General features: G+C 44.2%; 1 protein-coding gene across 18 annotated transcripts in view; it reads right to left on the minus strand.

The window, feature by feature from the left end:
- The window catches only part of NAV2 (neuron navigator 2), an 882,771-nt gene that overhangs the window by 235,790 nt on the left and 622,606 nt on the right, over positions 1 to 24,375 (minus strand). For 16 of the 18 annotated variants that reach the window (XM_063728134.1, XM_063728135.1, XM_024254960.2 and 13 more), the window contains 2 exons: positions 22,004 to 22,076; positions 10,830 to 11,088 (listed from right to left, as the gene is read on the minus strand). In XM_063728134.1, coding sequence (XP_063584204.1) covers positions 10,830 to 11,088; positions 22,004 to 22,076 — 332 coding nt within the window. Of the gene's footprint in view, positions 1 to 6,591; positions 7,185 to 10,829; positions 11,089 to 22,003; positions 22,077 to 24,375 lie in introns of those variants that run through there. The other 2 variants (XM_054525835.1, XM_054525833.2) reach the window with 2 other exon arrangements.

Consider the following 24,375-nt stretch of genomic DNA (forward strand, 5'->3'; position numbering starts at 1 on the left):
GATAAGTCTGAATTTTCAAGTCATAAAACTTTCAGCCTTCTCTTTCCATGCAAATCTGTAAGCACCAAAGAAGTCTACAGTCTGGAAGCATTTTAGATATAAGCAGGCAATCACTTTAAACTTTTTCTTGTTGGCTGGGCAAGAAAGATGGTTGTAGAGTAAACAGAGAACATGAGCTGGTGTGAGGGGACTGTAAAATTTATGTAGTTAAAAAGAAGCTGGCCCAATTCCCTGACTGGGAGCTGGGAGAGAAGGAAGGGGGTTAGCTCTTCCCCCAACAAGTTGCAGTGAGAATTACTTTCTACTGCGCTGCGAGGATTTGTCCCTTGGTTAATTTACCTCATCTTGTTTGGAGAGGACATTCACTCCACAAAGACAGGCATAGAACGGAGTACAAAATATTAGCAGTGCCAGTGCCTGTGTTTGGGGACCAGATGTGGCTAGCACATCTGGCCAAGGAGGTCCAGCAGTGGGATCTTAGTAGCTCTTGGTTCTGCTTCCAATGCAAACAACGTTCTGCAAGTCCTTCAAGTCAGTGTTATCTGATTACTCACATCCAATGGAAGAGCTTCTGCAGGTGAAGATCTGGACTTCCCTTGGGCTGGATTTTTTAAACCAGACAGAGTCTTTGGGAATCATTATGCCCACAGATAGGCCTAGAAAAGGATTATGGACTTGTTCCAAGATGATGTCACAGCAATGGTATTAAGTGGTGTAGGGGAACACAGGTCACAGTATTCTACCACAGTGTGGAATTTGCAAAGAGCAGGGAAGCAAAAAGCAATGAAGAGGGAAAAGATGCATTCTTTCAGAGTTGCTGGAGAGCCCCTGCTGTGCTGACCCTAGGCTGAACCACAGCAGATTTTTAGGACAGGATAAGGACTTTATAGAGGCAAGCAATCAAAGCATAGGATGGGAAAGATACAACCTTAATTCAGGTAGGCAGTCTGGTCCTCTGTGAGGCAGCATGGTGTAATGGATAGAATACAGGTTTTTCCATACACAAGACATTGGAGCAGTCTCATAACTTCTCTGAGATTCAAATTCCTTACCTGTAACTTTGGAATAATGATGACTAATGATTTACAGTTATACCCAATAGTTAACAGTTACACCATTGGGTATAGCTGTAAATCTGAAATGGCTTAATATCCAGCCACCGTATGTTAGTTTCCTTTCTCGTCTTCTCCAGTGAACACAGGTTCATGAAGGGATTGGACACTGGCATAAAAGAAACATGCTATGGCACAAGAAATAATTGGATAAATCAAGAAGAAAATAGATGAGTCTAGGTTAAAATATCAGAGAGAACTGGACAAAAATCAATACACAAGAGTCTGAGATGAACATTTTCAAAGAGGCAAGATAGGCTTTGGCAAGCAGGGCTCATCATTTCCCTAGGAACATTCCAGAAGAGAAACCACTCAATCCAAGTATCCGTGGCTGACTGAGATCTTATACTTGGGGTATCTGTGGGCTCCACTCTCTGGAATGAAACATCCCTGGTTTTGGATTAACTAAGACAGTTCTGGGTTTTCCTTGGGTTGTCATGGTCAGATTCTTTTCACTGAGTCAGTGGCTAGCTACTCTTTTGATGGGAGCAGCACATCGTTCAAATGGCTGCAGCATTGTGCCAAGCCTTTTGGGACATGGAGAAGGAGTTCTTGAGGACTGTGAGGATAGTGGACATGGCAAAGGGCGAATGGTTTGCATATAGCTGTCAAAAGCCACCAGAAAGCTCAAGCCAGCTCCTGTCCACCCCTGACCAATATAGCCTCTATACCCTAGTGAGGACAGCTCCCTGAACTTGACCAAATCAGAAAACTGGATGGAGATTATGTACTTTTTCCCACCATTCAGAGAGAATCTATGTTGACTCTGTAGTTTAACACTTAGATTCTGTTGTAAATGGGCTCAGATCGTTGCTTGATCCAAAGTAAGCCCCCTCTGTCTGACATTTTCAGCAAAATTTGGTTCACAAACAAAGGCCATAATGACTGTGTGGTAGGTGGGAAGAAAGAAAAAAAGCTAAGCCCGGACTTGCCCAGGAGGGAACCAAAACATCTCTTGGGATGATGAGTCCATCCACAAACTGAACTAATTCAGACTGAACTTTTAAGTACCAGAGTTCAAGTGCAGGATTTCAAAGCCAAAGGTGACCACAAGAACCTGAGACACCTGAGCAAACCTGGGAGGCCACTGGACTTTCTACAAACTGAAAGAGGCAGAGCTAGAATGCTCAATCTTACCCGGATCTCAAGGGGCTTGTCGACCCCAGCTGACATCTAGATTACACATGTATTGGTAAAATACGTGAAGTTCAGAAGGTATTCAGAGAAGGAAATGAAGATCTCGGAGGTTGGTGAGATGAACAGGAAAGGTAGTGCGTAAAAGACCCCAGAGCAAGTCCGGCACGCTGAATGGGAATGTGAGTAGAGATGGGAAAGCAGGGGGCAGAGCATGCCACTCTGAGGCAAAGCCTGTAGAAAGCACAGGGGAAAGAAAGAGCTGGTGTGTGCTGGGACTCGGGGGACAGAGTGGGAGGAAATGAGGCTAGAGAAGCAATCAGAGCAGGGGAGGGAAGACCTTGTATGCTACACTATGGAGCTTGGACTTGGTCCTGCCCTCCAGGGATATGGTGTTAATTAAGGAGGCTGAGAGCACAGGTAGAGGTGAAAAGCAGAATATCTTCTAGTTTACCAGTGGTGCAGAGCCGAGGCTAACATTTTGAGATTCATTATTGTTAACATCCTTGTGTATCATGGGAATGTCTATCAACCTCCAGTCTGGAAGCATCTGCCATCTGGAGCATTAGAATCCCTGTTTGCTGAAGAGCTAGGTCTTGGCTCCTGTGGAACAGCTGCAGGTATCACAACAGATGCTGCCTACTGGGCCTGCCTCACTGGGGCAGCGTGGTGAGAGGGGAGCGTGGCAGGTCAACCCTGCGTCCCTTAAGCACCAGAAAGTCCCAACAGCTCCTTCCCAAGAGGAACCTGACCTCTCATAATCACTCTATGTCCAAACACAATTACAAATAACAGAGAACACAGACGGGTCCTTTGAAACATATACATGTTGAGTTTTTAAAATATTAAGCTTAAGGGAAGTGGTGTAAGAGGTGGGGGAACAATCCTGCTGTTGTTAGAGCCATGTTCAATTTCTCCAACTTGTGCAGAGCCAATTAAGCAGAGCAGTAAAACTGTAATTCCCAGCACATAACCTACGAGTGCATCCCGGCTCCTCTGCTCCACGCGACGTATGTGCCGATGGCAAAAAAAAAAAAACAGTTCTTCCCCCCAAAAACCACTTCAGAGGCTGGGAGCAGAGGATCGCCCCTCCCAGGAAGCATGGCAGCTTCCTGTGTGCACATGCTGGGGTTTGGGGGGGGAGGTGCGGTCATAATCAGAGATGCTTTTTGCCAGGCGAGATGATTACATACTAAATCTCTCATTTCCATGGCATCTGCTTTTCAGCCCAGCAGCTGGGCAGAGAGGACCAAACTACTAACCCCACTGCCTCTTTTCCACAAGATAGTTGCATACAGATCAATTCTGTGGGACTTTCTAGAGGCAGCCTGGTTGCCTTACCTGACCCAGATGAACCCAAAATACCAACACTGCCATATCTGAACTGATTATATGTCAGGACTAAGGAAATACTTTATTAATTTATATTTATAATTATTCATTAAATGACTTTTTTAAGCCTCACAATGCTGTGAGCAAGGCAAGACTACCCCATTTGACCAATAAGGAAACCCAGGCTCATAGAGATCAAATCATTTGCCCAGGTAACACCATCAGTAAGTGGTAAGGATGGGCCTTCGCTTAGGTTTAACTGCACCTCATATCCACTATATTTCTCTGCTTCCTGCAGGTAAAATAAGCCTCCCTGGGCTCACCAGGGAGGCCGGGGGGCAATAAGAGTGGTCAAAGGCAGAAGTCCATGGAGAGCTTTCACCCTTATATCAATTCCCTCCATACGCCCCTCCCCACATCCAGATTCAAAGGTGAGGCTTCCCATTCTTCTCAATACCCCTGGTGCCCACCAAAGTGTTGAGTTCTGGCAGGTGTTCCATCAATGCTTGGTCTCCAACAAGAGACCTATTTCCAGAGCTCCAGGGGAGGTGGCCTACTCTGCCAGAAGGGGTAGGACTGCTTCTTTTGGCAACCAAACTTTACTGCTGTGCTTAGTGGTGCTTGATCAGCTAAAATTCTTCACAGGATCCTGCTCAAGGCTGGGGGTGGGAAAAGGGGGGTGTAGAGAAGGCAAGGAAGAGCCTTCAAAGGCTTCATTTGAAACAAAGAAGCATCCCTTCATTGGCCTCAGCAGAGACAAAAACGTATCTCAAAGAAACTCTACATGGGGGATATGACACTGAGGGAAAGCCAGATCTTGGCTTAGGGTAAACCCAGCACTGTGCCCAACCCAGCCTCAGGACAGGGTTGACACACCCTCATCTTCCAGTGCTTCCTCTCTTCCCCCTGCCTCCTTCCATCATCTGGAACTGATAACAAATTATTCACGGGATGGGCATGTGCTTCCAATTAGATATTTCCCCAGCTAGCTCCTGTTTTCTTTATCTTGCAGGACTGAGCACATCGTGGGAAAAGGCACTAAATTTCAGGTTTCCTCCCAGCTCATCCCTCCCCTTTCCTTTCCTATGTATGTGCATTTGTGTGACATTCAACTTAACTGAGAAAGGACCAGTTTGCCACAGCAGTGGGTGTCCACTCTGACTTGGGCCTGGTGTTGTTAGGGAAAGCAGCCACTTTCTGCATGGCTACCAGAAGCGGTGACAAACTTGGGTTCCCTACTGTCCTCCTCCACCGAGTCTGGGTAACATGCGGACTTGCTCTATGGAGAAGCACACTGCCATTCGGTTTCTCCCCTCACCAGCCAGGCAGAGCCTGACCTGGGTCTCCCCAAGTGTAAGCACTTTAGAAAACCAAACTCTAGGCTCGGCAGCTCAGTGGCTCACACCTGTAATCCCAGCGCCCTGGGAGGCCAAGGTGAGAGGATTGCTTGAGCCCAGGAGTTGGAGACTAGCCTGGGTAACATTGAGAGACCCCACCTTTACAAAAAAAAAAATTAGCTGGGTGTGGAGGCATGTGCCTGTAGTCCTAGCTATGTGGGAGGATTGCTTGAGCCCAGGAAATCAAGGCCGCAGGGAGCCATGATAGCGCCACTGCACTCCAGCCTGGGTGACAGAGTGAGCAAGATCCTGTCTAAAAAAAAAAAAAAAGAAAAGTAAACTCTGGCTAGGAAAGGCACCTAGAGGCTAACACACTGGGGCAGCAAGTGAGCAGTTATTTAGTATGTGTTTGTGATAAATGAAGACAGACATGAGTATGGATTTCCCTTTCCATACTCAATAAGAATATGGAATTCAATGAAATATAAGAATAAGAATTCAATAAGAATTCAATAAGAATTCAATGAGAATTCAATAAGAATTCAATGAAAAATAAATACCAGTCATAATAAGGAGGAGATTCTACCCCAGCAGCAATTTCTGTTAGGATGCCACAAGGGCAGTGTGAGAGAAAAAGCCAAGAGTAGTGGTTGAAACATAAGATTTTAAAAAGCAGCCTCAACAACCACAGAGATACCAGAATTGAAGGAGGGGGAAGAGAGTGTAGCACTGTGGTTATAGTGAGGGTTCTGAGTCAGACCACCTGTGTTCAAATCCTGGTTCGTCCATTTTTTATGTGTGGCCTTGGGCACAATGATGTAACTTCCTAAATTTTAGTTTCCTCATCTGTGAAATGGGGACAATAATATGACCTACCTCATGAAGCCTGGCATGAGGATGATATAAGATGACACATTTGAACTGGTGCATTCAATAAATGTTAGCTGTTGATACCTTGAAAATAACAGTAGAAGCAATGATGCAACGTGCTATAACTGGCTTTTCCCATACCATAGGATGGGTCCTCATAGGAGGCAGCAGACAGGTTAAAGTCTGAATTAAGAGAACTAGCTCATGAGCAAGCCTATTTTTTATTTTCAGGGAACCGAGGCGGTCTCCATGGCACCTAAGAGCATCCAGAAACAAAGATGAGACATAGCTGCCTTGCTGTTTTGTCTCTGCCCAATATGGATTCATGCTCAAGTCTTTATAACTCAAGAGAAAACCAAACCCACATTAGTAATTTTAACAACAACAACACAAAGCACAACACACATAAATGAGATGCAGGTGAGGTGGGATTAGGGCCAGGACGAAGCAGGAAGCAAACGCATCATAAAACCACTATAAAAACTATGTAGAAACTCACCTTTACCTAAATCAGAATGGATTCTGATGACAAAGCAGTCAAAGCCGAAAGTCAAGAAAATGCGAAACATCATGTACACCTCAATCTCACTTACACTCTGTCACTCCCCCCATACACACTTGCAACAATCCCATGGCCACTTTCAAAGCTCTGCACCACGGGACCATTAGCCAAAGCACGTTTAGTTTTCTTGAACTGCAAACATGAAACGAGGAGAGGACCAAAGGCAAACTCAGCCAGAGCAGAGGGAACAATGGAACAGTGGGTTGGGATTAAACCATGCTTTGCAGGACACAGAAAGTCTAACCTAGAGATCTTTTTCTGACCCAGAGTGAAGCGGATGATTTTGCTTTGAGATGAGTCCTTGGATGATGCACTGCATGATAGGAAAGAAAAAAGTGGAAGAGCTGAGTGAGGAGAGAGAAGATACATTAGACACACAAATCCTAAGAGTCTTCTGACAATGGGGATGTTGCTGTTTCTTTCCCCCTGCCCACTGTTTTCTATGACACACAGCTTTCTTTCTAGGTCTCAGTTTACTGATTTGATAGATTTCCAATGTGAAGAAACTGCTTTTAAGATTATCTAAGAATGCTTGTGTGTATGTATCCATGTGTGTGTTTCTTTAAACATCAAATGTCTTTCTTGCCTTAAGGCCTTATTCTCAAAATATGGGGTCCCTAACAAGTAAACAAACTTTATGTCTTTCTAAAGTATTGAGATGTTTCTATTTCACATGCTTGTTCTACCGGGGTGCTTTTCAGATGAATGTCCTCGGTATCCCATAAAGGTGACCCAAAACAAGATGTCTGCAAATCTATACCCAGATGTTGCTGGCCTTGGGAATTTTTGCTTTTAATGCTACAGAAATGACCATTTAATGCTTGTTAAACTCACTAAATTCTGTTTTTCTTGTACTATAAATTGGTACATATAAAGAATTTTAGTTAGGCTTAATAAAAGAAAAAGTTAAACTTATTTACTGCTTTCTGAAAGATAGAAATATTTATCTTTCTTGCATCCATACATCCTGTACTATGTTCATGAAAGGATCTGAGGTAAGAAATAATTTATTGGTTTTACTAGTCTTAGGCAGTGAAGAGACAGAGGAGAATAGAGAAAAATATAAAGTCATTTTCTGGATTATTCCTTAACAACTGAATACTGATGATCTGTGTAGACACAGATGGAGAAAAAAAAGCAAGTCCTGGAGACTATGCTCCTCTCCTGAACTCTAGACCAGTGGAGAATTTCACAGGGTGAAATGTGGATTAAGTTCTTGGCCACCATGTCAGTTATGAGATGAGCTAAGGGGAAGAAGCAAAGTGAGCCTCTACAAGGCTGTCATGGCAGATTTGCTCTGATTCCTTCATGCCAATGGAGCAAAGAAATTCTCAGATTTTCTTTGCCAACTTCCATAGCTCCTTTACTAGCAAACTTCATGGAAAATTGTCCAAGCTTCAGTATTTGCTATCCCCCAGGGGTGCTGAACCTAGATAGCTTCAAAATAGTTTTTAGGCAGAGTTCTAACGGAAAAACAAAACAAACCTGGCATGTGGAGGGTTTGCATCAACATTTGACATTAATAATCAAGGGTACAAACCACTGCCCTTGGAATTTTGGTTATCAAAGATAGAATTTGGAGATGGAGCCACTGATGTAATTTTATCATTCTTAAATTTATAGCCAGAGTGTTAGCATGGGATAGCATATCCCTAGACCTTGAGAACAAGATTATCCTTTGGAAATGCAATTAGAAAGTATCAGGATATAGCGAATAAAACCAGTCTTCTGCAGAAGTAACCCAACCTGGGCAAGATAAAGGGGTGAGGACATACAGCAACTCCAAAGCCCAGGCCACGTCACCACTGTAGGGTCAGGGGGCCATGATGGCAGGACACTTTGTAGCTGGAATAAATGAATGTAAAAACCTGACTCAAGTAAGTTTGGCTCTTCTTTAGGTAAAGCACTCATTAGTAGTAGGATGTTTTGGCTTACTGGGAGATGGGTGCTCTGACTGGAATATCTGGTTATTTTAAGAAAACAAACGCCTACCGTGGAAATGGATGCCTCAGGTTAGCAAAGCTCAGTGACACAAGCCAGTATTTCTCAATGCATGTTCCTTGGAACCCTATGCAGTGAGATGCTCTACAAAATAAGAAGAGTGATGTGGCCAAGTCTGTAGAATGCTCCTTTCTGTGTCACCACCTGTCTGAACATTCATAATGCATACCTGCTCTCCTGGACTTTCTCATCTCAAAGAATAATACCACCACTTACTTAACTGTTCAAACCAGGAATCTAGGCTTTATCTGTGATTCCTCTCTTTCCATTACTCCCAAGAGTTAATCTACTTGCAGGCCTCTTAGCTCAACCCCCTAAGGATTCAGAATTGGTCCATCTCCATTTCTGCTTCTGTTACCTTGGCCCAACTCATCTATAGGATTGCAAAGTCCTCTCAACTGAGGTCCTTCCTTCCATTCTTGCTCCTCCACAATCTCATTCTCCAAAGAGAAGCAAAGGTGGATTTTTTGACCTGCCAATCAGATCCAGTCTTTCTACTACTTTAAGACTTTCCCATGGCTTCCTGTCACCCTTAGAATGGAGTCCAAACCCTATCCAGTTTAACTGGTACTCTATGACGGGGCCTGAGTGCCACAGCAATGTGCAACTCCAGGGACCACAGGTCACACTGTCATCCACATAAATGGTAACAGCCCTCTCTCCTTCCAAACTACCTTATCACTGGTCCCTCTCCTCCCCTACTAAGCTGTAATAACCTTGTTTATGCTCTTCCAACACACCAAGCTTACCCTTCATGTCCTGAGAGAGACCTTTTTATCAACCAAACCTAAATTAGCAACCCAGCCCCTCTGAATCCCATCATCTTATTATAATACTCACCACTATCTGATAGTTCCCTTTCCTGTTCATGTGCTTGTTTGCCTGCCTCCTCCAGGAGCATAGGAGAGAAGGCACCTTGGCAATCTCATTCATTCTTGACTCCCAAGTGCCTAGAACAGTGTCTGGCACGTGGGAGGCTTAATACCAGTTAAATAAACAAATGCATATTGACAGGTTCAAGGATCTCAGTAGACCTACAATGACAGCCATATAACAATCTAACCCAAATTATCTCCCAATATTTTCCCCCCACAGAACTGCAATATGACCCAAGTTAACATCCCAGGGAATAAGCACTCGGCAGAATGCAGTCTGGGAAATGACACCCTGATCATTTAAATAATCCATGTCCATCAGGGAAGCTCTGACTGGGAGTGACTCCCACTCAGGCAGTTCTCCAGGGAAAGGGTTCGGCAACTGGCTGATAGGCTGTCTGTTCCTCATTGCTAGTCCAGGCATCTCTCCCACCCCACAAATTTCCATAATGCAAACTGGATGTAATTAGATAATTAATTATGGGACCTGATTTACATTACACCCATCAGTGCATTACATTTAACACCATCACAACTGGGAAATAGCACTTCTCATGGGAAAAAAAGAAGGCTGTAACTGTCTATAAGGCAGCAGCTGTGTTTGAGCGGCTTTGTGCTCTGCCCAACTACAATGGGTAATAAAAGGTATATCAAGGTGTGTGAGAAGCCTTATGATTATTAATGCTGGTGCTTTGGGGGAATGAAAAGAAAAGGCCATTCCTCTTCAGCACACATTGGATGAAATCAAGCAATCAATCTGATCAGTGACATTTACGGTTTATAGCTGAAGTCTTGTGGCTTAAAAGAAAACAGTACGAACTTTTCTGTAGAACTTGACCTTGAGTCAAAAACTCTCTAGTTCCTAAAGTCTTCTTTTTTTTTTTCTGCCATTAAGACAAAAGTTTTACAGGGTGACGTTATTTCCATTGTAGCACAGTAGATGGTAACTACAGTGGCAATTGGCTTGTACCTGGTGAGTATAACTGGCAAACGTCAGTCCCCCTGGGAACAAAATCGAGGCCCTAACCCTGCAGATCACTCCTGCATTGTGGGACTCTCCCCATCGCAGTTCAACACAACACAGTCACATTTAATGGTAACTGCTCCCATTAGGCGATGCTGCCCCGCTCAGGAATGGCTGCCTCCTTCCGTTGCCACCTTTCTTTGGTGCCCTCTATATTTCTGTTCTGGCAAAGCAGAGGCATCCACTGGAATAGAACTTTTACCTCCACTAAGTAAAACTACTCTCATGTATAACACTGAACATTCAGCTTGTAGGGAGACACACAAAAGGTGTTTGAAGTCTATTTTAGGGGCTGTTTATTGCCTACAAGCATGTGTGTAATAGGCCGGAGTAATAGCAGGAGCAGGTAATTAGCTTTGGCTGCTGGCAATTCTGACCTATAAAAGTATACATCTCTGCCAGACACAAGAAGAGCTCCTCACTGCATCCACTTCAAGGCCATACTAATTTCCCACTAACCACCAGTAGCTCTCAGCATTGAAGAAGCACAAATGAAAAAGCCATACAGGATAGCCTAGAGATTGGTTGGCGTGGAGGAAGGTGCCTGAAAAACAGAACCATCAGTTGGCAAGGAGCCCCCACCTGGACTGCATTTCAGCTTGTGCTTTTGACTGCTGATGTGGTGCTGGCTGGTGAGGCTGGCACAGGGCTTGGGGAGTGGCTGGCACCTGCTGCTGAGGGGTGCCAGCCTGGCACTGGGAGGGGGCCCCGGCCACCTGGGATACGGCAGGCGGCAGAGGTGAGGAGAGGTGCTGCTTCTGGGGCTGCTGCTGCTGCTGCTTGTATCGGGAGAGGCTGAAGAAGAGGCCTAGAATGGCCTTGAGGTTTCCATTCCTGATCTCTGCAAGACAATAAACAGACTCTTGTCAGATGGGGAGCTCTTCTTCCCATTCAATGGGCTGTTTCAGCCGGCATGTGAGTTTGATTTCTTTAGGATATGACGGGCTTCCTGAACATTCATTGGTATCACAGTCAATTAAAATCAGGCCTATACCACAAAGAAATTAGCTTATTCTCGCCATTAGGATTACAGTGGATACAGGAGGCAAGTTGCAACTGGATGTCTGGTAGGTGCCAAGAGGAAATTCTCAGTAAGGACACCAATGAAAAAGCAAGCGTCTCGAGCAAGACCGTGCTTGTTCTACAAGCAGGGGATGGAGGAACTCTGGCACTGGGGGAAGCTCATGGGTCTTCACAGTGCACTTGGCTTCTGCCAAGTCCATGTTCTAAGCTTCAAGCCACAGTGAGTGTGCCAAGTGGCTGCTGTCCCACTCCATGATCTGTGCTCTGCTTTCCCCAGTCGTCCTACTCTCAAATACATGGCTCTGTGTCCCCCATCTGCTGAACAGATAACTGTAATTTGGGGTGGGTATAGGATAGGCTAGAAGGTCTTGCTTCCATAATGGACTCATACAAAATATTCCCTACATTAAAAGAAATTAGAACAGAGTGGGAATAAATTTTTGTTTTTATTCCAGACAGTATTTTTCAATGGTGAAATGCATTTGCCTCAAAGCATGCATAAAGAGTTGCAGAGGAGAATAAAATAATTATTCACAGGCAAAGGCTATGGCTCACGAGGGGCTTTTCCTTGGAAGATCCCTCCTTTCTATGCAGTTAACACTAGATGCAGATGGCCAGAGTCTGAGCAGACCCTGAGAATGAAGTTCTGGGGCCGCTGAGCATAAGGGACAGAGGAAAGGGAACCTTGGGGGCAAACTTACTCAACACTCTCTGCTTTCCTGTCATCCTCGGATGGGTTTTTCTTAACTGGCAAGGGGGGAAAGACAGACATGAAGCAAGAAAGCTTCAAAGGCCTTGTTAGAGGCGTAGGTAATGCACACTTACAGGTTAGCCCTGGGCTGGGAAAGCAGCTGCTAGTGAAGGAACAAGAGTTTCCTCCAAGGCTTAGTTGAGGGGCAGAAAGTATGAATGGAGTCCTTTCAGAAGCAAACTCCATTCCACGCAGAGGAGGAAGTGCGCCCTGCCAGTGCCTTCCTCCCAGTGTGATTTGCTGATTAGGTCAGGCTGAATTACTTCCCCTTGGAGCATCCCTTTCTCTAGGCTCTGAAGAAACTGACAATACAAACTTCTAGAATCCAGCCTTCACACCCTACTTTGGGAGCTAGCAGATTCTGACCACAGGACAAAGTAGACAGGAGCATAGCATTTGGAAAACCTAAGCCATGAGTTCCAATCTGTATTCTTACCACTTCCTAGTTGTGCAACCCCAGGCAAGTCACTTAATCTCTCTGGGCCTCAGTAAAAGGGCAATATGGACACCACTTTGCCCCATTGCACAAGGTTGTTTTGCAGAACAAATGGGAGCATTTAGGCAAAAGCACACTTTAAACAGTGAAGTCCTTCATTCATCTTGGTTATTATATGACTATAGCCCCAGAATCCTGAATGAGATTCTCATACAGCTCCAGCTTCATACCTTAAAAATGACAGTTTTTACTATGGTGACCTTTTAATCTATTGTGCTAACTATGATACTTTTGAGAATGAAAGCCAGGGAGTGGGGAGCTCTTAATTATACCAGGACCACAGTTGATAGCCAGGACTGATGTGGACAAGTCAGGATGCAAAGTCACTGCTTATAAACCACTCTGTGTGATGTGTGAAGCAGAGAAATGTCCAAGGGGTGGGCCAGCCCCTCAGTCTCTTTTGGTAATTCAGCTTTAATCCTTCAGCCATGCTTCCTTCCCCACACTAAGGAAACCAAATGAGAGGCATACACCAGTAGCATGTTCCACTTCTGCTTCCAAATGTTCTCAGTGGTACATGAGAATCACAGAGTGTGAGGCTTGGATGAAATAATTCAGCTGGCTACTCACTTTACTTATGGGAAAACAAAGGCCCACAAGGTGAAGTGACATATCTATAGTCACCCAACTGGACAGTGACAAGAGCTAGGGACAGAATCAAGATAAGCCGGCCAGGCGTGGTGGCTCACGCCTGTAATCCCAGCACTTTGGGAGGCCGAGGTGGGTGGATCACGAGGTCAGGAGATTGAGACCATCCTGGCTAACATGGTGAAACCCCGTCTCTACTAAAAATACAAAAAATCAGCCGGGCGTGGTGGCAGGCGCCTGTGGTCCCATCTACTCAGGAGGCTGAGGCAGGAGAATGGCGTGAACCCGGGAGGCGGAGCTTGCAGTGAGCCTAGATCGTGCCACTGCACTCCAGCCTGGGTGACAGAGCAAGACTCTGTCTCCAAAAAAAAAAAAAAAGAAAAAAAAGAAAAAAAGGAAAAGGAAAAAGGAAAAAAAAAAAAAAATGAAGATAATCCAAGCAAGGTCTGACACGCAAGTTAGTGTCTATTAAAGTTAAGAAAACAATTTCCCCTCAAAACTGAATTCACTGGAGGGAGAAAGTACTGCTAATTATGGGAATAGATGAAATCTATGTAAGATTTATTTTTAGTGCCTTTTACAGTTATCAAGTTATATAGTTTATAACAATAAAAGCTATTATTAACCAGTGTGTATCAGGCTAAGCTCTTTATATGCATGATCTCATTTAATCCTTACAACATGGGAAGTGAGTAGGATTATCCCTCTTTCACATAAGGGGAAACAGAAGCTCAGAAAGGTTTTATGACTTGTCCAAAGTCATAAACACTGGAGCTTGGATTTGAATCTAGGTTTTCCGACTCAGGGTCCAGTTTCCTAACACTGCGTATCTTGACTTACTTGTATAGCCATTATGCTTTATTTTAATAAATAAAATAAATGCTAGCTGGTAGGCATTTGAGTATTCTTTATTTAAATAAATAAATATTTTTTATTGATATTTTTTATTGATATATATAAATATATTTAATGTTTATTTTATAAAAAAATTAAAAATAAATAAATAAATAAAATCCTAGCTGGTAGGCATTTGAGTATTCTTTGTTTTTCTGGGATGTCAAATATTCTGTGATGCGTTTTTCTTTTTTAACCATGCAAGAAAAAAACAGGAGAGGAACTAACAATTCAGCATACCTGGAGGATCAGGGGTCATCCACTGCATAATGTAGGCACGTTCACATCAGCTCCCTCCATAACCTACCAGCCCAATCCCAGTGCAAACAGAGTCAGTCCTGTTGTATTCTCTACCTACCATGGTCATTTAGTCGTTTATTGATCAGAATGGCCATTGTTCTCTGAAACATTTTTTTCATTTGTCAGAGACTATAGTGCTCCTCCAATAAATATACTTCCTCTTAGGAGGCAGCATTTTGATAACAAACATCTCTCATTTTTTGGAGCCAGAAAATCTTGTGGTTAAATCTCTACAGTCCATCATTTATACACTTTGAGATTTTACAGGATTCAATCTCTCTGAGCCTCAGTTTTCTTCTTTAAAATGGGCATATGTCCTACTGTACCTTTCCTATAGGATTGTTATGAGAGTTAATTGAAGATTAAATGAGAAAATGAGGCCGGGCACGGTGGTAAACTCCTGTAATCCCAGCACTTTGGGAGGCCGAGGCAGGCAGATCACAAGGTCAAGAGATTGAAACCAGCCTGGCTAACATGGTGAAACCCCGTCTCTACTAAAAATACAAAAAAATTAGCCAGCTATGGTGGCACATTCCTGTAGTCCCACCTACTTGGGAGGCTGAGGCAGGAGAATCGTTTGAACCTGGGAGGTAGAGGTTGCAGTGAGCCGAGATCATGACACTGCACTCCAGCCTGGTCAAAAGAGCAAGAGTCCATCTCTAAATAAATAAATAAATAAATAAATAAATAAATAAGAAAATGAGCGCACCTAGGATACTTCCTGACTCTGTACTTCCCTTTTTGGCTGAGAAAATGTGGCCATTCTACCTGCAACCTCCTCAGAACCCACCACAGAGCTCTTCACCCAAAGGAAGCCTAAGAAGTGGTCCATTCTCTCTGCTCATCCCCTGTATGCCACAGTCGCTGGTGTCCAGAAAGGAAAACCACGAATGATCTAACATTAGAGAAAACTCAATGGTAATCTTTCTGGTTTTAAAAACAGTTTTACTGAGGTATAATTTCATAAAATTAAGTATACAATCTAATGATATTTAGTAAATTTAGCAAATTCTAGACTTAAAATATTTCTATCATCCTAAAAAGATTCCTTGTGCTCATTTACAATCAATCCCCAAACCCACTCCCAGGCAACCACTAATCTGCTTTCTGTTTCTACAGATTTGCCTTTTCTGGATATTTCACATAAATAGAGTCATGCAATACAGATGGTCCCCAACTTGTGATGGTTTTACTTACAATTTTTCACCTTCACTATGGTGTGAAAGCAATAGGCATTCAGTAGAAACTGTACTTCAAGTACCCATACATCCATTCTGTTTTTCACTTTCAGTATGGTATTCAATAAATTACATACGATATTCAACACCTTATTATAAAATAGGCTGTGTGTTAGATTATTTTGCCCAACTATAGGCTAATGTAATTGTTCTGAGCACATTTAAGGTAGGCTAGGCTGAGCTATGATGTTCAGTAGGTTAGATATATTAAATGCATTTATTTTCAACTTATGGTGGGTTTATCACGACGTAACCCTACAGTAAGTTGAGGAGCTTACCGTATATAGTTTTTTGCATCTGGTTTTGTTCGTTTTGAGACAGTCTCACTTTGTCGTCCAGGCTGGAGTGCAGTGCCACAATCCCAGCTCACTGCAACCTCTGCCTCCTGGATTCAAGTGATTCCCCTGTGTCAGCCTCCTGAGGAGCTGGGATTATAGGTTCATGCCACCACATCCGGCTAATTTTGTGTTTTCAATAGAGATGGGGTTTTACCACATTGGCCAGGCTGGTCTTGAACTCTCGACCTCAGGTGATCCACCCACCTCGGCCTCCCAAAGTGCTGGGATTAAGGGCGTGAGCCATTGTGCCCGGCCTGCATCTGGCTTCTTTTACTTAACATAATGTTTTAAGGTTCATCGATGTTAGAGCATTTGACAGTTTTTATATTCGCATCATATAGATACACCATATTTTGTTTATCCATTCACCAATTGATGGACATTATAACTGTTTAATTTTCTTTTCAGATTACAGAAACTCAAGAGTCCTGAAAGTGCTGACAGCCACACAGTTTCTACCATGGGTGGTCTATAACAGACAGTATCTAAAATAGCTAGAATTATATTCTTTCCATATTTCCAAATGGTATTTGTCTCTGTTCCATGAGGCTTGGTAAGCCAGCTCCACAGGAAGCCTAAAAAAAACCCCAAAGCCCCACAAGAATGTTTCCCTCATGACATTCCCCAAGGCTTTGGAAAAGGAGTTACTATTTTGTATCTGATTAACCTCACCCTCTGGACTTCTAGAGAAGGAAAAACATGTAGATTTAGAGAGAACTGACTTGCCTAAGGAGACACTAGCCAGTTGTGGCTAAACCCAACCTGGAGCCCTGTACTTTCTCTTCCTATGGCCACTCTTGTGGCAACAGAAAAGCAAATTGCATGGGCCATATTCTCATATTCCAATTTCTATTTGAATTAGTATTGCCTTGACTCCACTTTCTTTGGGTTCTGACTAATCGCTTTCTTCCCACTGGCTGGTCCTAATCTGCATAGATGCTGTGGGTAATGTCAGGCATGAAGAGTAAGATAAACAAGAGTTATTTTCTTTCAATATTTTTAAAGAGAAACTTCAGGCTTGGTTTACATGGCACAAGTGCTGAAATAATCTAATACAAAGAAACCTGCTTTGTAGGGTATAAGGGATTCAAAGCCAAAGGGAGGGCTGTGCAGACCACAGAGCTGCAGAACTCCTATTCAATTCCTTTGAGCCATGGTTGTGTAAGGTTCATCCAGCTGATTAAGGACTGTGGATTCTGCAGCATTGTCCCTGCAGTTGGGCCGGCTGCATAATCGGCATTCACCACTTAACTTGCCCCTCCACTCAACAGACCTCTGTGTTCTTGCTCCTCTCCAAGTCTGCCAATGACTCTACCCACAGGAGAAGCAGGATGAGAGGGTGGGAGCAGAGCCTATGGGGCCCCTTCTGCTAAGAAACAGAAACTGAAGGTCTCAGTCAATGCCATACTCAGGTAATATAGGTAGGAGGAAATGGAAATGTTCCACCTGCTGCTTTTACCCTGTGGGTCCAGAAAGACCTCCTGCTTTCTAGCTTGGGATGAAAGGAGGAGAAAACTCAGTACCTAGATCTCTGGCCATCAGGGCAGCAAACCCAGGACTGAGCTAATCAAATCAGCAACTGGTTTCACTTCAAAGCATACACTCCTTCCACCTGGAAAGATGTTCCTACTTTTGTTTATCCAATGTCCGCAAGGTTTTCCCCCATCATATTAATATTACCTATGCCTGATCTTCTGTCTAGATTTCCTTTCACCTTCCTTTTCTGTCTGGCAAATGCCTATTCATCACATGAAATCTGGGGGGAAACATCCCACTTCTGTGTAGCCCCACTGAGAGCCCCAGGAAAAGTTGATTTGCCTGTCTTTGGTCACCACTGGATCCTGTGCTTACCACTAACACAGCTCTGTCTTATTAACTGGAATCAAGATTAGTTTAATATGACTGGCTTGATCACTGGTGTACCCCAGTGCCTAGCACTGGGCCTGGCATACAGGATGTGCCCAGGAAACATCTGCTGAACTAGATAGAATATGCCTTACTCCCCAACCCCCAACCTCCACTTCTCCATTGCAGGAGGATGGGCTCAGGGCCAGATAGCACAAACCCCAGGTGTTCTCAAAATGGCCAGAAATAAAAGCCATCCTTCCTCACAGGGGCAGGTTTACAGATGGCTGTGACAGGTGGTGTGTTCTGGGGAAGGGTTGGTGGGGGATCTTGAACATCACCCCAGGGCAAAGGGAGGCCCAAGCTCACAGGACTCTGGCACATCTCCAAGAGCAAATAGATGAGTTCAATCTTCAGGAAAACTGACGGGGCAGGAAGGCCTAGTCCAGGGAAGTTCCCCAAACCAGCAGCACCTCCAAGGGGCTCACTCAGGCCTGCAGCCTCTGCCCCCAAGCATCCGCCGTCTGTGCCCTAGAACAAAGGCTCCCTGTGGCTCTCTAGCAGGCGGGTCAGGGCAGGCCTGAGCTGCTGAAATGCTTTGAGGACAGGTGCATATACCCTCCTGAGTGCAAACCCAGCTTTAGACTGGGAAAGGGTGGAGATGTATCTATGGGGCCTTCCAACTGCTGATGTTTTTTTCATCAGAGAAGGAGCCTCAGGGCACTCAGTCATCTTCAAAAGGAGAACAAAAAGCATTAAATCTGCATTACTTTTTAATACACCACACTGCTTTGCTAGTAGTTACGCAGGTGGATAGAAACATAGGCAGTAATGTGCAGTAGCACACACCAGGCCTTTGAATCAGCAGATTTGGGTAGTTTAGCCACTGCTGATCTTGTGGGCCTCCTTTTTATAATGTGTAGCTTAATCTCTTTGGGCCTTGGTTTGCTCATCTGTATGAGGGGGATAATACTAATACTGACCCCATAAGGTTGCTGGGGGTACTAAATAAGATATAAATATGCACAGCACTTAGCTCAGTGACTGACATGTGGTAAGTTCTCAATAAATCTATTCCTGTAATGTAACATGATGTCAAGTGAGATATTGCCTGTACCCTGAAATTGTGAATAAGGCCAAATTTGAGGATTAAAGGCTCTAAGTACCCTTGCTTTTTATAAGTTTGAGAATATGGCAGACGTTGGGGCCACTTTCCCAAAGGAATGCAGCAGTTCACACTTTTACCACTCATATCTTCATCACTCCTCATCCTCCAAAAAATATAAGAAGATCTAGATGACAGAATGTCATTTTGGGGAGACAACGTTTGATGATCATGGAGAAAGGATATTTTCCTCCCCTCACCAAGGAGGCAAGGCAGCAGAGTCCTTGGGCCCCTTGAAGTCAAGGGAGTGGTAGCTCTGAGAATCGCTCAAAGTGGGGGTGCTGGCAAGAAGGAGGGCCTGGCACTCCAGTCCCAAATTGGACATCCACTTAGCAGAGACTTGGCTGATCTGCCTCTTGGCCACCTGAGTGGGGAAAAGAACTGGAGAGAGACTGTCTGTTGGGGGACTGCTGCCAGGTGACAGGAGGCCTTGCAGTTCCACCCACTGCAAGTGGAAAATGGAGCCCACACGTTCCTGCTAGTCCTATGGTAGGTACTAGAGGGATCATAAGACTGAAGTGAAAGATCTGGCCAAGTCTCACAGAAGACCACCAGTGCCCTGGGAGCTACATGGGAGTAAGTCCTGGTCAGCAGGGCCTGCTGAGACAGTGGCAGTGGTGTATACTGAGGACAGCACCTTCCCCAGCAGCAGAACTCTGCTTCCTCTGTGCTGCCTCAATCCTGGGGGCTCAGGCACAAGAACATGGGAAGGGGAAAGGAGAGAAAGTCAAGCCGGCATGGCTCCATCTCTCTTCAAACTCCTAAAGCCATTTGCACTGGAAGGAATGAGGGTAAAGAGCTTTGAGTAGAGTCTGAGATTGAAGTTTAAAAATGACCATGACTGAGTCGTAAATATGGGCATCAAGTAATTGTAATAACTTGAAGATGACTAAAGAGTTATACATTCTGGCCAAAATATCATTAAGTGAGTCTTGACCCAGCAGGAAGGATGGGGGTTCAACATAGCACAGTTAAGGCAGTTATTGAAATACCATAAAACTCCTTCATGGTTATACCACAATGGCTTGATACCACAGCACACTGGCTACGGTATGCTCTTCCATGCTCAGAGCCTCCAAGGATCATCTCAATGTTAAAAAGGGGCAGACAGCTGAGTGTATCTCTGCATGATGTGCCTCCATGGGCTATAACATCTTCTGAAACAATGTTCCAGGTGACAAAGAGTTTAAACCTCATCTCTTTTACCTTTACATGGCATACCTAGATTTTATCCACCTCTATCCCAGAAGATGCCGTAATCATGAGCTCTGAAATCACACAGAACTGGGTGTAAATCCTGGCTCTGCCACTCTCTAGCTACATGCTTCAGGGATGCCACTCATAACCTCTTTAAATCAAAGTTTCTTCATCTATAAACTGAGGCTGTTATAAACTCCAACTTTAGTTGTGAGAACTGAAGCCAATACAGATAAAATCCTGCAAAGCACAGTTGGTACTTGTTCTTTCAACAAATACTTATTGCATAGATTCTCTATGCCTTGGGGTACAGAGAGGATGGGACAGATGGGGAGAACAAATGAGGCAGAAGTCAGGCCAATGGGTAGATGGCTGAGTAGCCAGGGGTCACTACCAGCCAGGCAAGATGAAGCAGGCCTGCAGAGTCTGCATACCCAAGAGGCCCTGCTGCCACTTGCTGTCAAACACACCTCTGTAAAAGTCCCTGCTGATGCTCTGCTGGGGGACACAGGCCTGTCCCAGGAGTTCAATCACTCCCAGAAACTAGGAGAAGCATGCCCTGCCACCTACCAGCCAGCACAAGAACTCTCTACCAGGAGGAAATCATGTGCTCCTCTGAATGGGAATTTGCATCTTCCTACTTCCAGCAAACTCCTGCCCCCCAGCAAGCATATTCCACATGTCAGCCAGCCCTGATCTTATCCCTATGGATGAGGGTCCGTACCCCAGGGCTGGGGAATCTTCCGGGATTAGGACTGACCACACGACAACTGCTTCTGCGAACTCTGGAAGCAGTGTGGCCGTGCCTGACTGGGAACAGGTCCAGCACATCAGAGTTCCCAATGGAGGAATTCCTACAGTCCCACTCAGAGACACAACATACCCACGAGGCATTAATAGTGGTCATTTATACCACCCACCCCCAATACGAGGAGAGACTACCACTCAGAAACGCAGCCAGGAAAACCAAGCTTTCACCGTGTAGCAGAGCAAAGGCAAGGAACAGGTCCCAGATGGAATCCATCATGCTTGCAAACTTACCTGCTCAATTTGGCTGTTTCCTTTCTCATTGTTCTCTTCTGCCCCACCCTGACCACCAGAGTCCATGCTAACAGGCATCCTTTCAAAAAGCAGTCTCACGAGGGAAAGGTGCTATCATCTGAAGCCCAAACTGCTTTACCTATTCTGGGAAAACTGGAGGCAGGTGCAGCCTAATGAGCTTGGGAGGATGCCTGGGCCTATGGCAGCTCTGAGCTGGCAGCTGCTTGTATTTACAAACAGGAGAGAGCGTGAAAGTTTCAGGCTGACTTGTTGTCTGAGGTGGCTGAGAATTTGAACCAGCCGTCTCCAGACCAATAACTAATTTAATAGCAAAACACTGGTGAACACTCATGTGCTAATTAGTCACCAAATTTAAGTTAATTAAAAACTAATCACAATGTAAAAATATAGCATTGCATTAATAAATCACATGCTTTTTTAAGAGCAAGAAAAAGTGCTGCTTCCTCTAATAAAAGAGATAAGGATTAAGCATTTTTCCCTGGGAACTGTACAACTGAAATATGCTCTGTGGTGAAGCATGCTCTCTCCCATAGATAAGGCCTGACTTGACAATTAACTGAATTACTAGACAGGTGAATCAAATCAGCATTGTTTAAGCAAGTCTTTCTCAAATAGGACAGCTTCCCCTTCACTACCCTCTCAGGGTCTTGCAGAGGTGGCTGGTATGGTTGAATCCACATTCTTGGAGTAAGTCGTTGGCATCCTCAAGTCTAGGCAACCACTGAGCAACATAAAGGAAAACAGAACCAGAGGAGCCCACAAGCATCCCTTGTCTTAATGGTGTTAATATCATTCATAAGTAACAGGTGGGCATTTCTAATGATGAAGAGGCAGCTTCGTGACAAGCACTCTGACTCACCTTCTGCAGACAGCCCCTGGATGTTTATTCCCTTAGCTGCCAGGAAATTCAAGCAGGCATCTATGTTTTCAATCTAGGAGGGAAAAACAATATATACTTAATAAATGTTCAGCCTCTCCAGCGCCATCTCTTACTAGGAACAATGGGAAAACAGAATGCTGTAAAAACGGCCGATGAATGAACGCAAGATAGGACACTCTCTTTTGTCTGTACTTGCACAGGAAAAAAAGGTTACCTAATATCCCAACCACATAGTGACAAAAGTTGAGGCCTTGCATTGCTCACAGCTGCCAAAAATAACCAGGGTGGAATGGGAGCTCTCATCTTGATCACTGTCACCACCAGTGCAATCCTGAAAACTTGAGCAGTTGCCAGAAAAATGGAGGTGGGGAAAAGGTTAGTGGACACACCCAGCTGCTGACACACCCATCTACCAGCAGCTGGGAGAAATTTCCAGCCACCAAAGAGGCAGGCAGTCAAATGTACAAACAGTGAATGGGAGTTTTCGCAGAAATCTGGGTAGCATTTACTCACAAAATTCTCCGGATGGCAGGCATTGCAGATGACTGGGAGGGCTGTGACCTCCTGAACCCCTCTGTCCTTTGTGCTTTCTGTGGCAAGAAAGGACCCACCAGAGTCTGTGAGATCTGCCAGGTCTGCCAGGGCTGACACCACAGCCAAGGGCAAGCCAGTGTCCAGCCTTCCCAAAAGAACAATTAGGTCATTCCCAAGAGGCTAATTTTACTTCAGTTATCAGGGCTAACTATTTTTTGGTTTAAAGGAAAATATTCTGGCTTGATTAATGTCAATGGGTACCATAAGTAAAAGAAATTGCTTTAGACTTGGCACAGAGATCTTTGAATTTCACACAATTTGCATTTCACAATGGGGACCCCATTCATTCGCCTCCACAATCACCCCACCCCTCATTACTTCCCAGGTTCCATCAACATTCCTATGAACTCAAATCAGTATTTAACCAGTGAAATTTATTTTGAACTAATAAATGATTGCCTTCTACAGTATACATGTGACCCTTCTCGTTTCTTCAACTCCAAGCAATTTCCCAATGCTCCTTCATAGCCACAGAAAATGTAAAGTGTCTACATTTAAGAGTTCTAATTTGAGTAAAGTCTAGCTCCAAGGCAGTCTTCCTGAAGTTCACATCCACCCACCTATTGACATTTGGCATTTTATGACTTTTATACTCCCAGTCTTCACATCTTCCAAGTGCTTTAAATTAAGCTATGGGATACCTGAATAAAACTGCACCCATAATATAGACTCTACTCGACCCTGAGCTTGAAGTTACTCCATCCTTGCATTTTTAGCACAGGTTCCCATCTCCTTTCCAACCTCCATCTCACACTTCAAGGGTCCTCATCTGGAATACATTTTTTCATCTCTAGAAAAAGGTGCAGAATGCAATTTGCTGCAAACTAAATGTTGATGCTATGAGTTATACCTGCCATCATTGCAGAAAGTCCTTTCTTATACACATGGAGGAAATGTGAGTTTTCTTTTCATCTTTCCTGTCCTCTGTCCAGCCCCATGGATGACCACTTTTGATGGTGTTGGTTTTAGCAAGTATTATGTGATAGAGAAAGTGAAGTAAGGAGGTCAGATTTCTGACCAAAATTACACAGGTCAATGTCAATGGTAGAGCTGGGTGAGAAACCAGGAGGTCCTCTTGCCTGTTATACACAGGAGCCTGCATTTACATAAATGCAGACAACCAGGTGCTATTGGCTTAGAGGGAATGAGGGAGGGGAAAGTAAAGACAAGACTGGCCGGGAGTACCCTGTGTGTGATGTCTTGGAGCAATCTGCTCGCATTTGTAAGTGCAATAACAGTTGTGTCTCTAAATGCCACTTCACCATACCATGAAACCCTGCTTTTGAGAACAAATGTTAACTATCAGTCCTCATTTCTACTTTTGTACACAATGGTAATATACCAAATCCACTCAAAAGGACTTGTTGCCCCCCAAAAGAGACACCAGTATTTAAATCATAATAAAATTATAAAACCCCTCTTCTACTGCCTGCCTTTTCCTATCATTCCCTCCTACTTCTTTTATATACTATCTTGCACATGGCTGGTAAGTGAGGCTTTGGCAATTATGTCCCCATGGAAAGTGAGAAAAAGAAAAAGCTCACCATCCCCGAATCTCTTATTGCAAAATCAAAAATAGTACACTTGATATTTATTCTGGGAAGTGTCATGGAGGTGGGCTGATGAGGTAGGTTAAGATTTTTCAGCAATAGTCCAGCAATATGGCACTGAAGAAAAAAATAAAGACAACCACCAACATATTCAAGAAAAGCACTGCTCTACTACAACACTATTTCTATAGAACTCACATTCCAAGA

This window comes from Pongo abelii, chromosome 9, assembly GCF_028885655.2.
Source record: "Pongo abelii isolate AG06213 chromosome 9, NHGRI_mPonAbe1-v2.0_pri, whole genome shotgun sequence".
NCBI classification, from domain to species: domain Eukaryota; kingdom Metazoa; phylum Chordata; class Mammalia; order Primates; family Hominidae; genus Pongo; species Pongo abelii.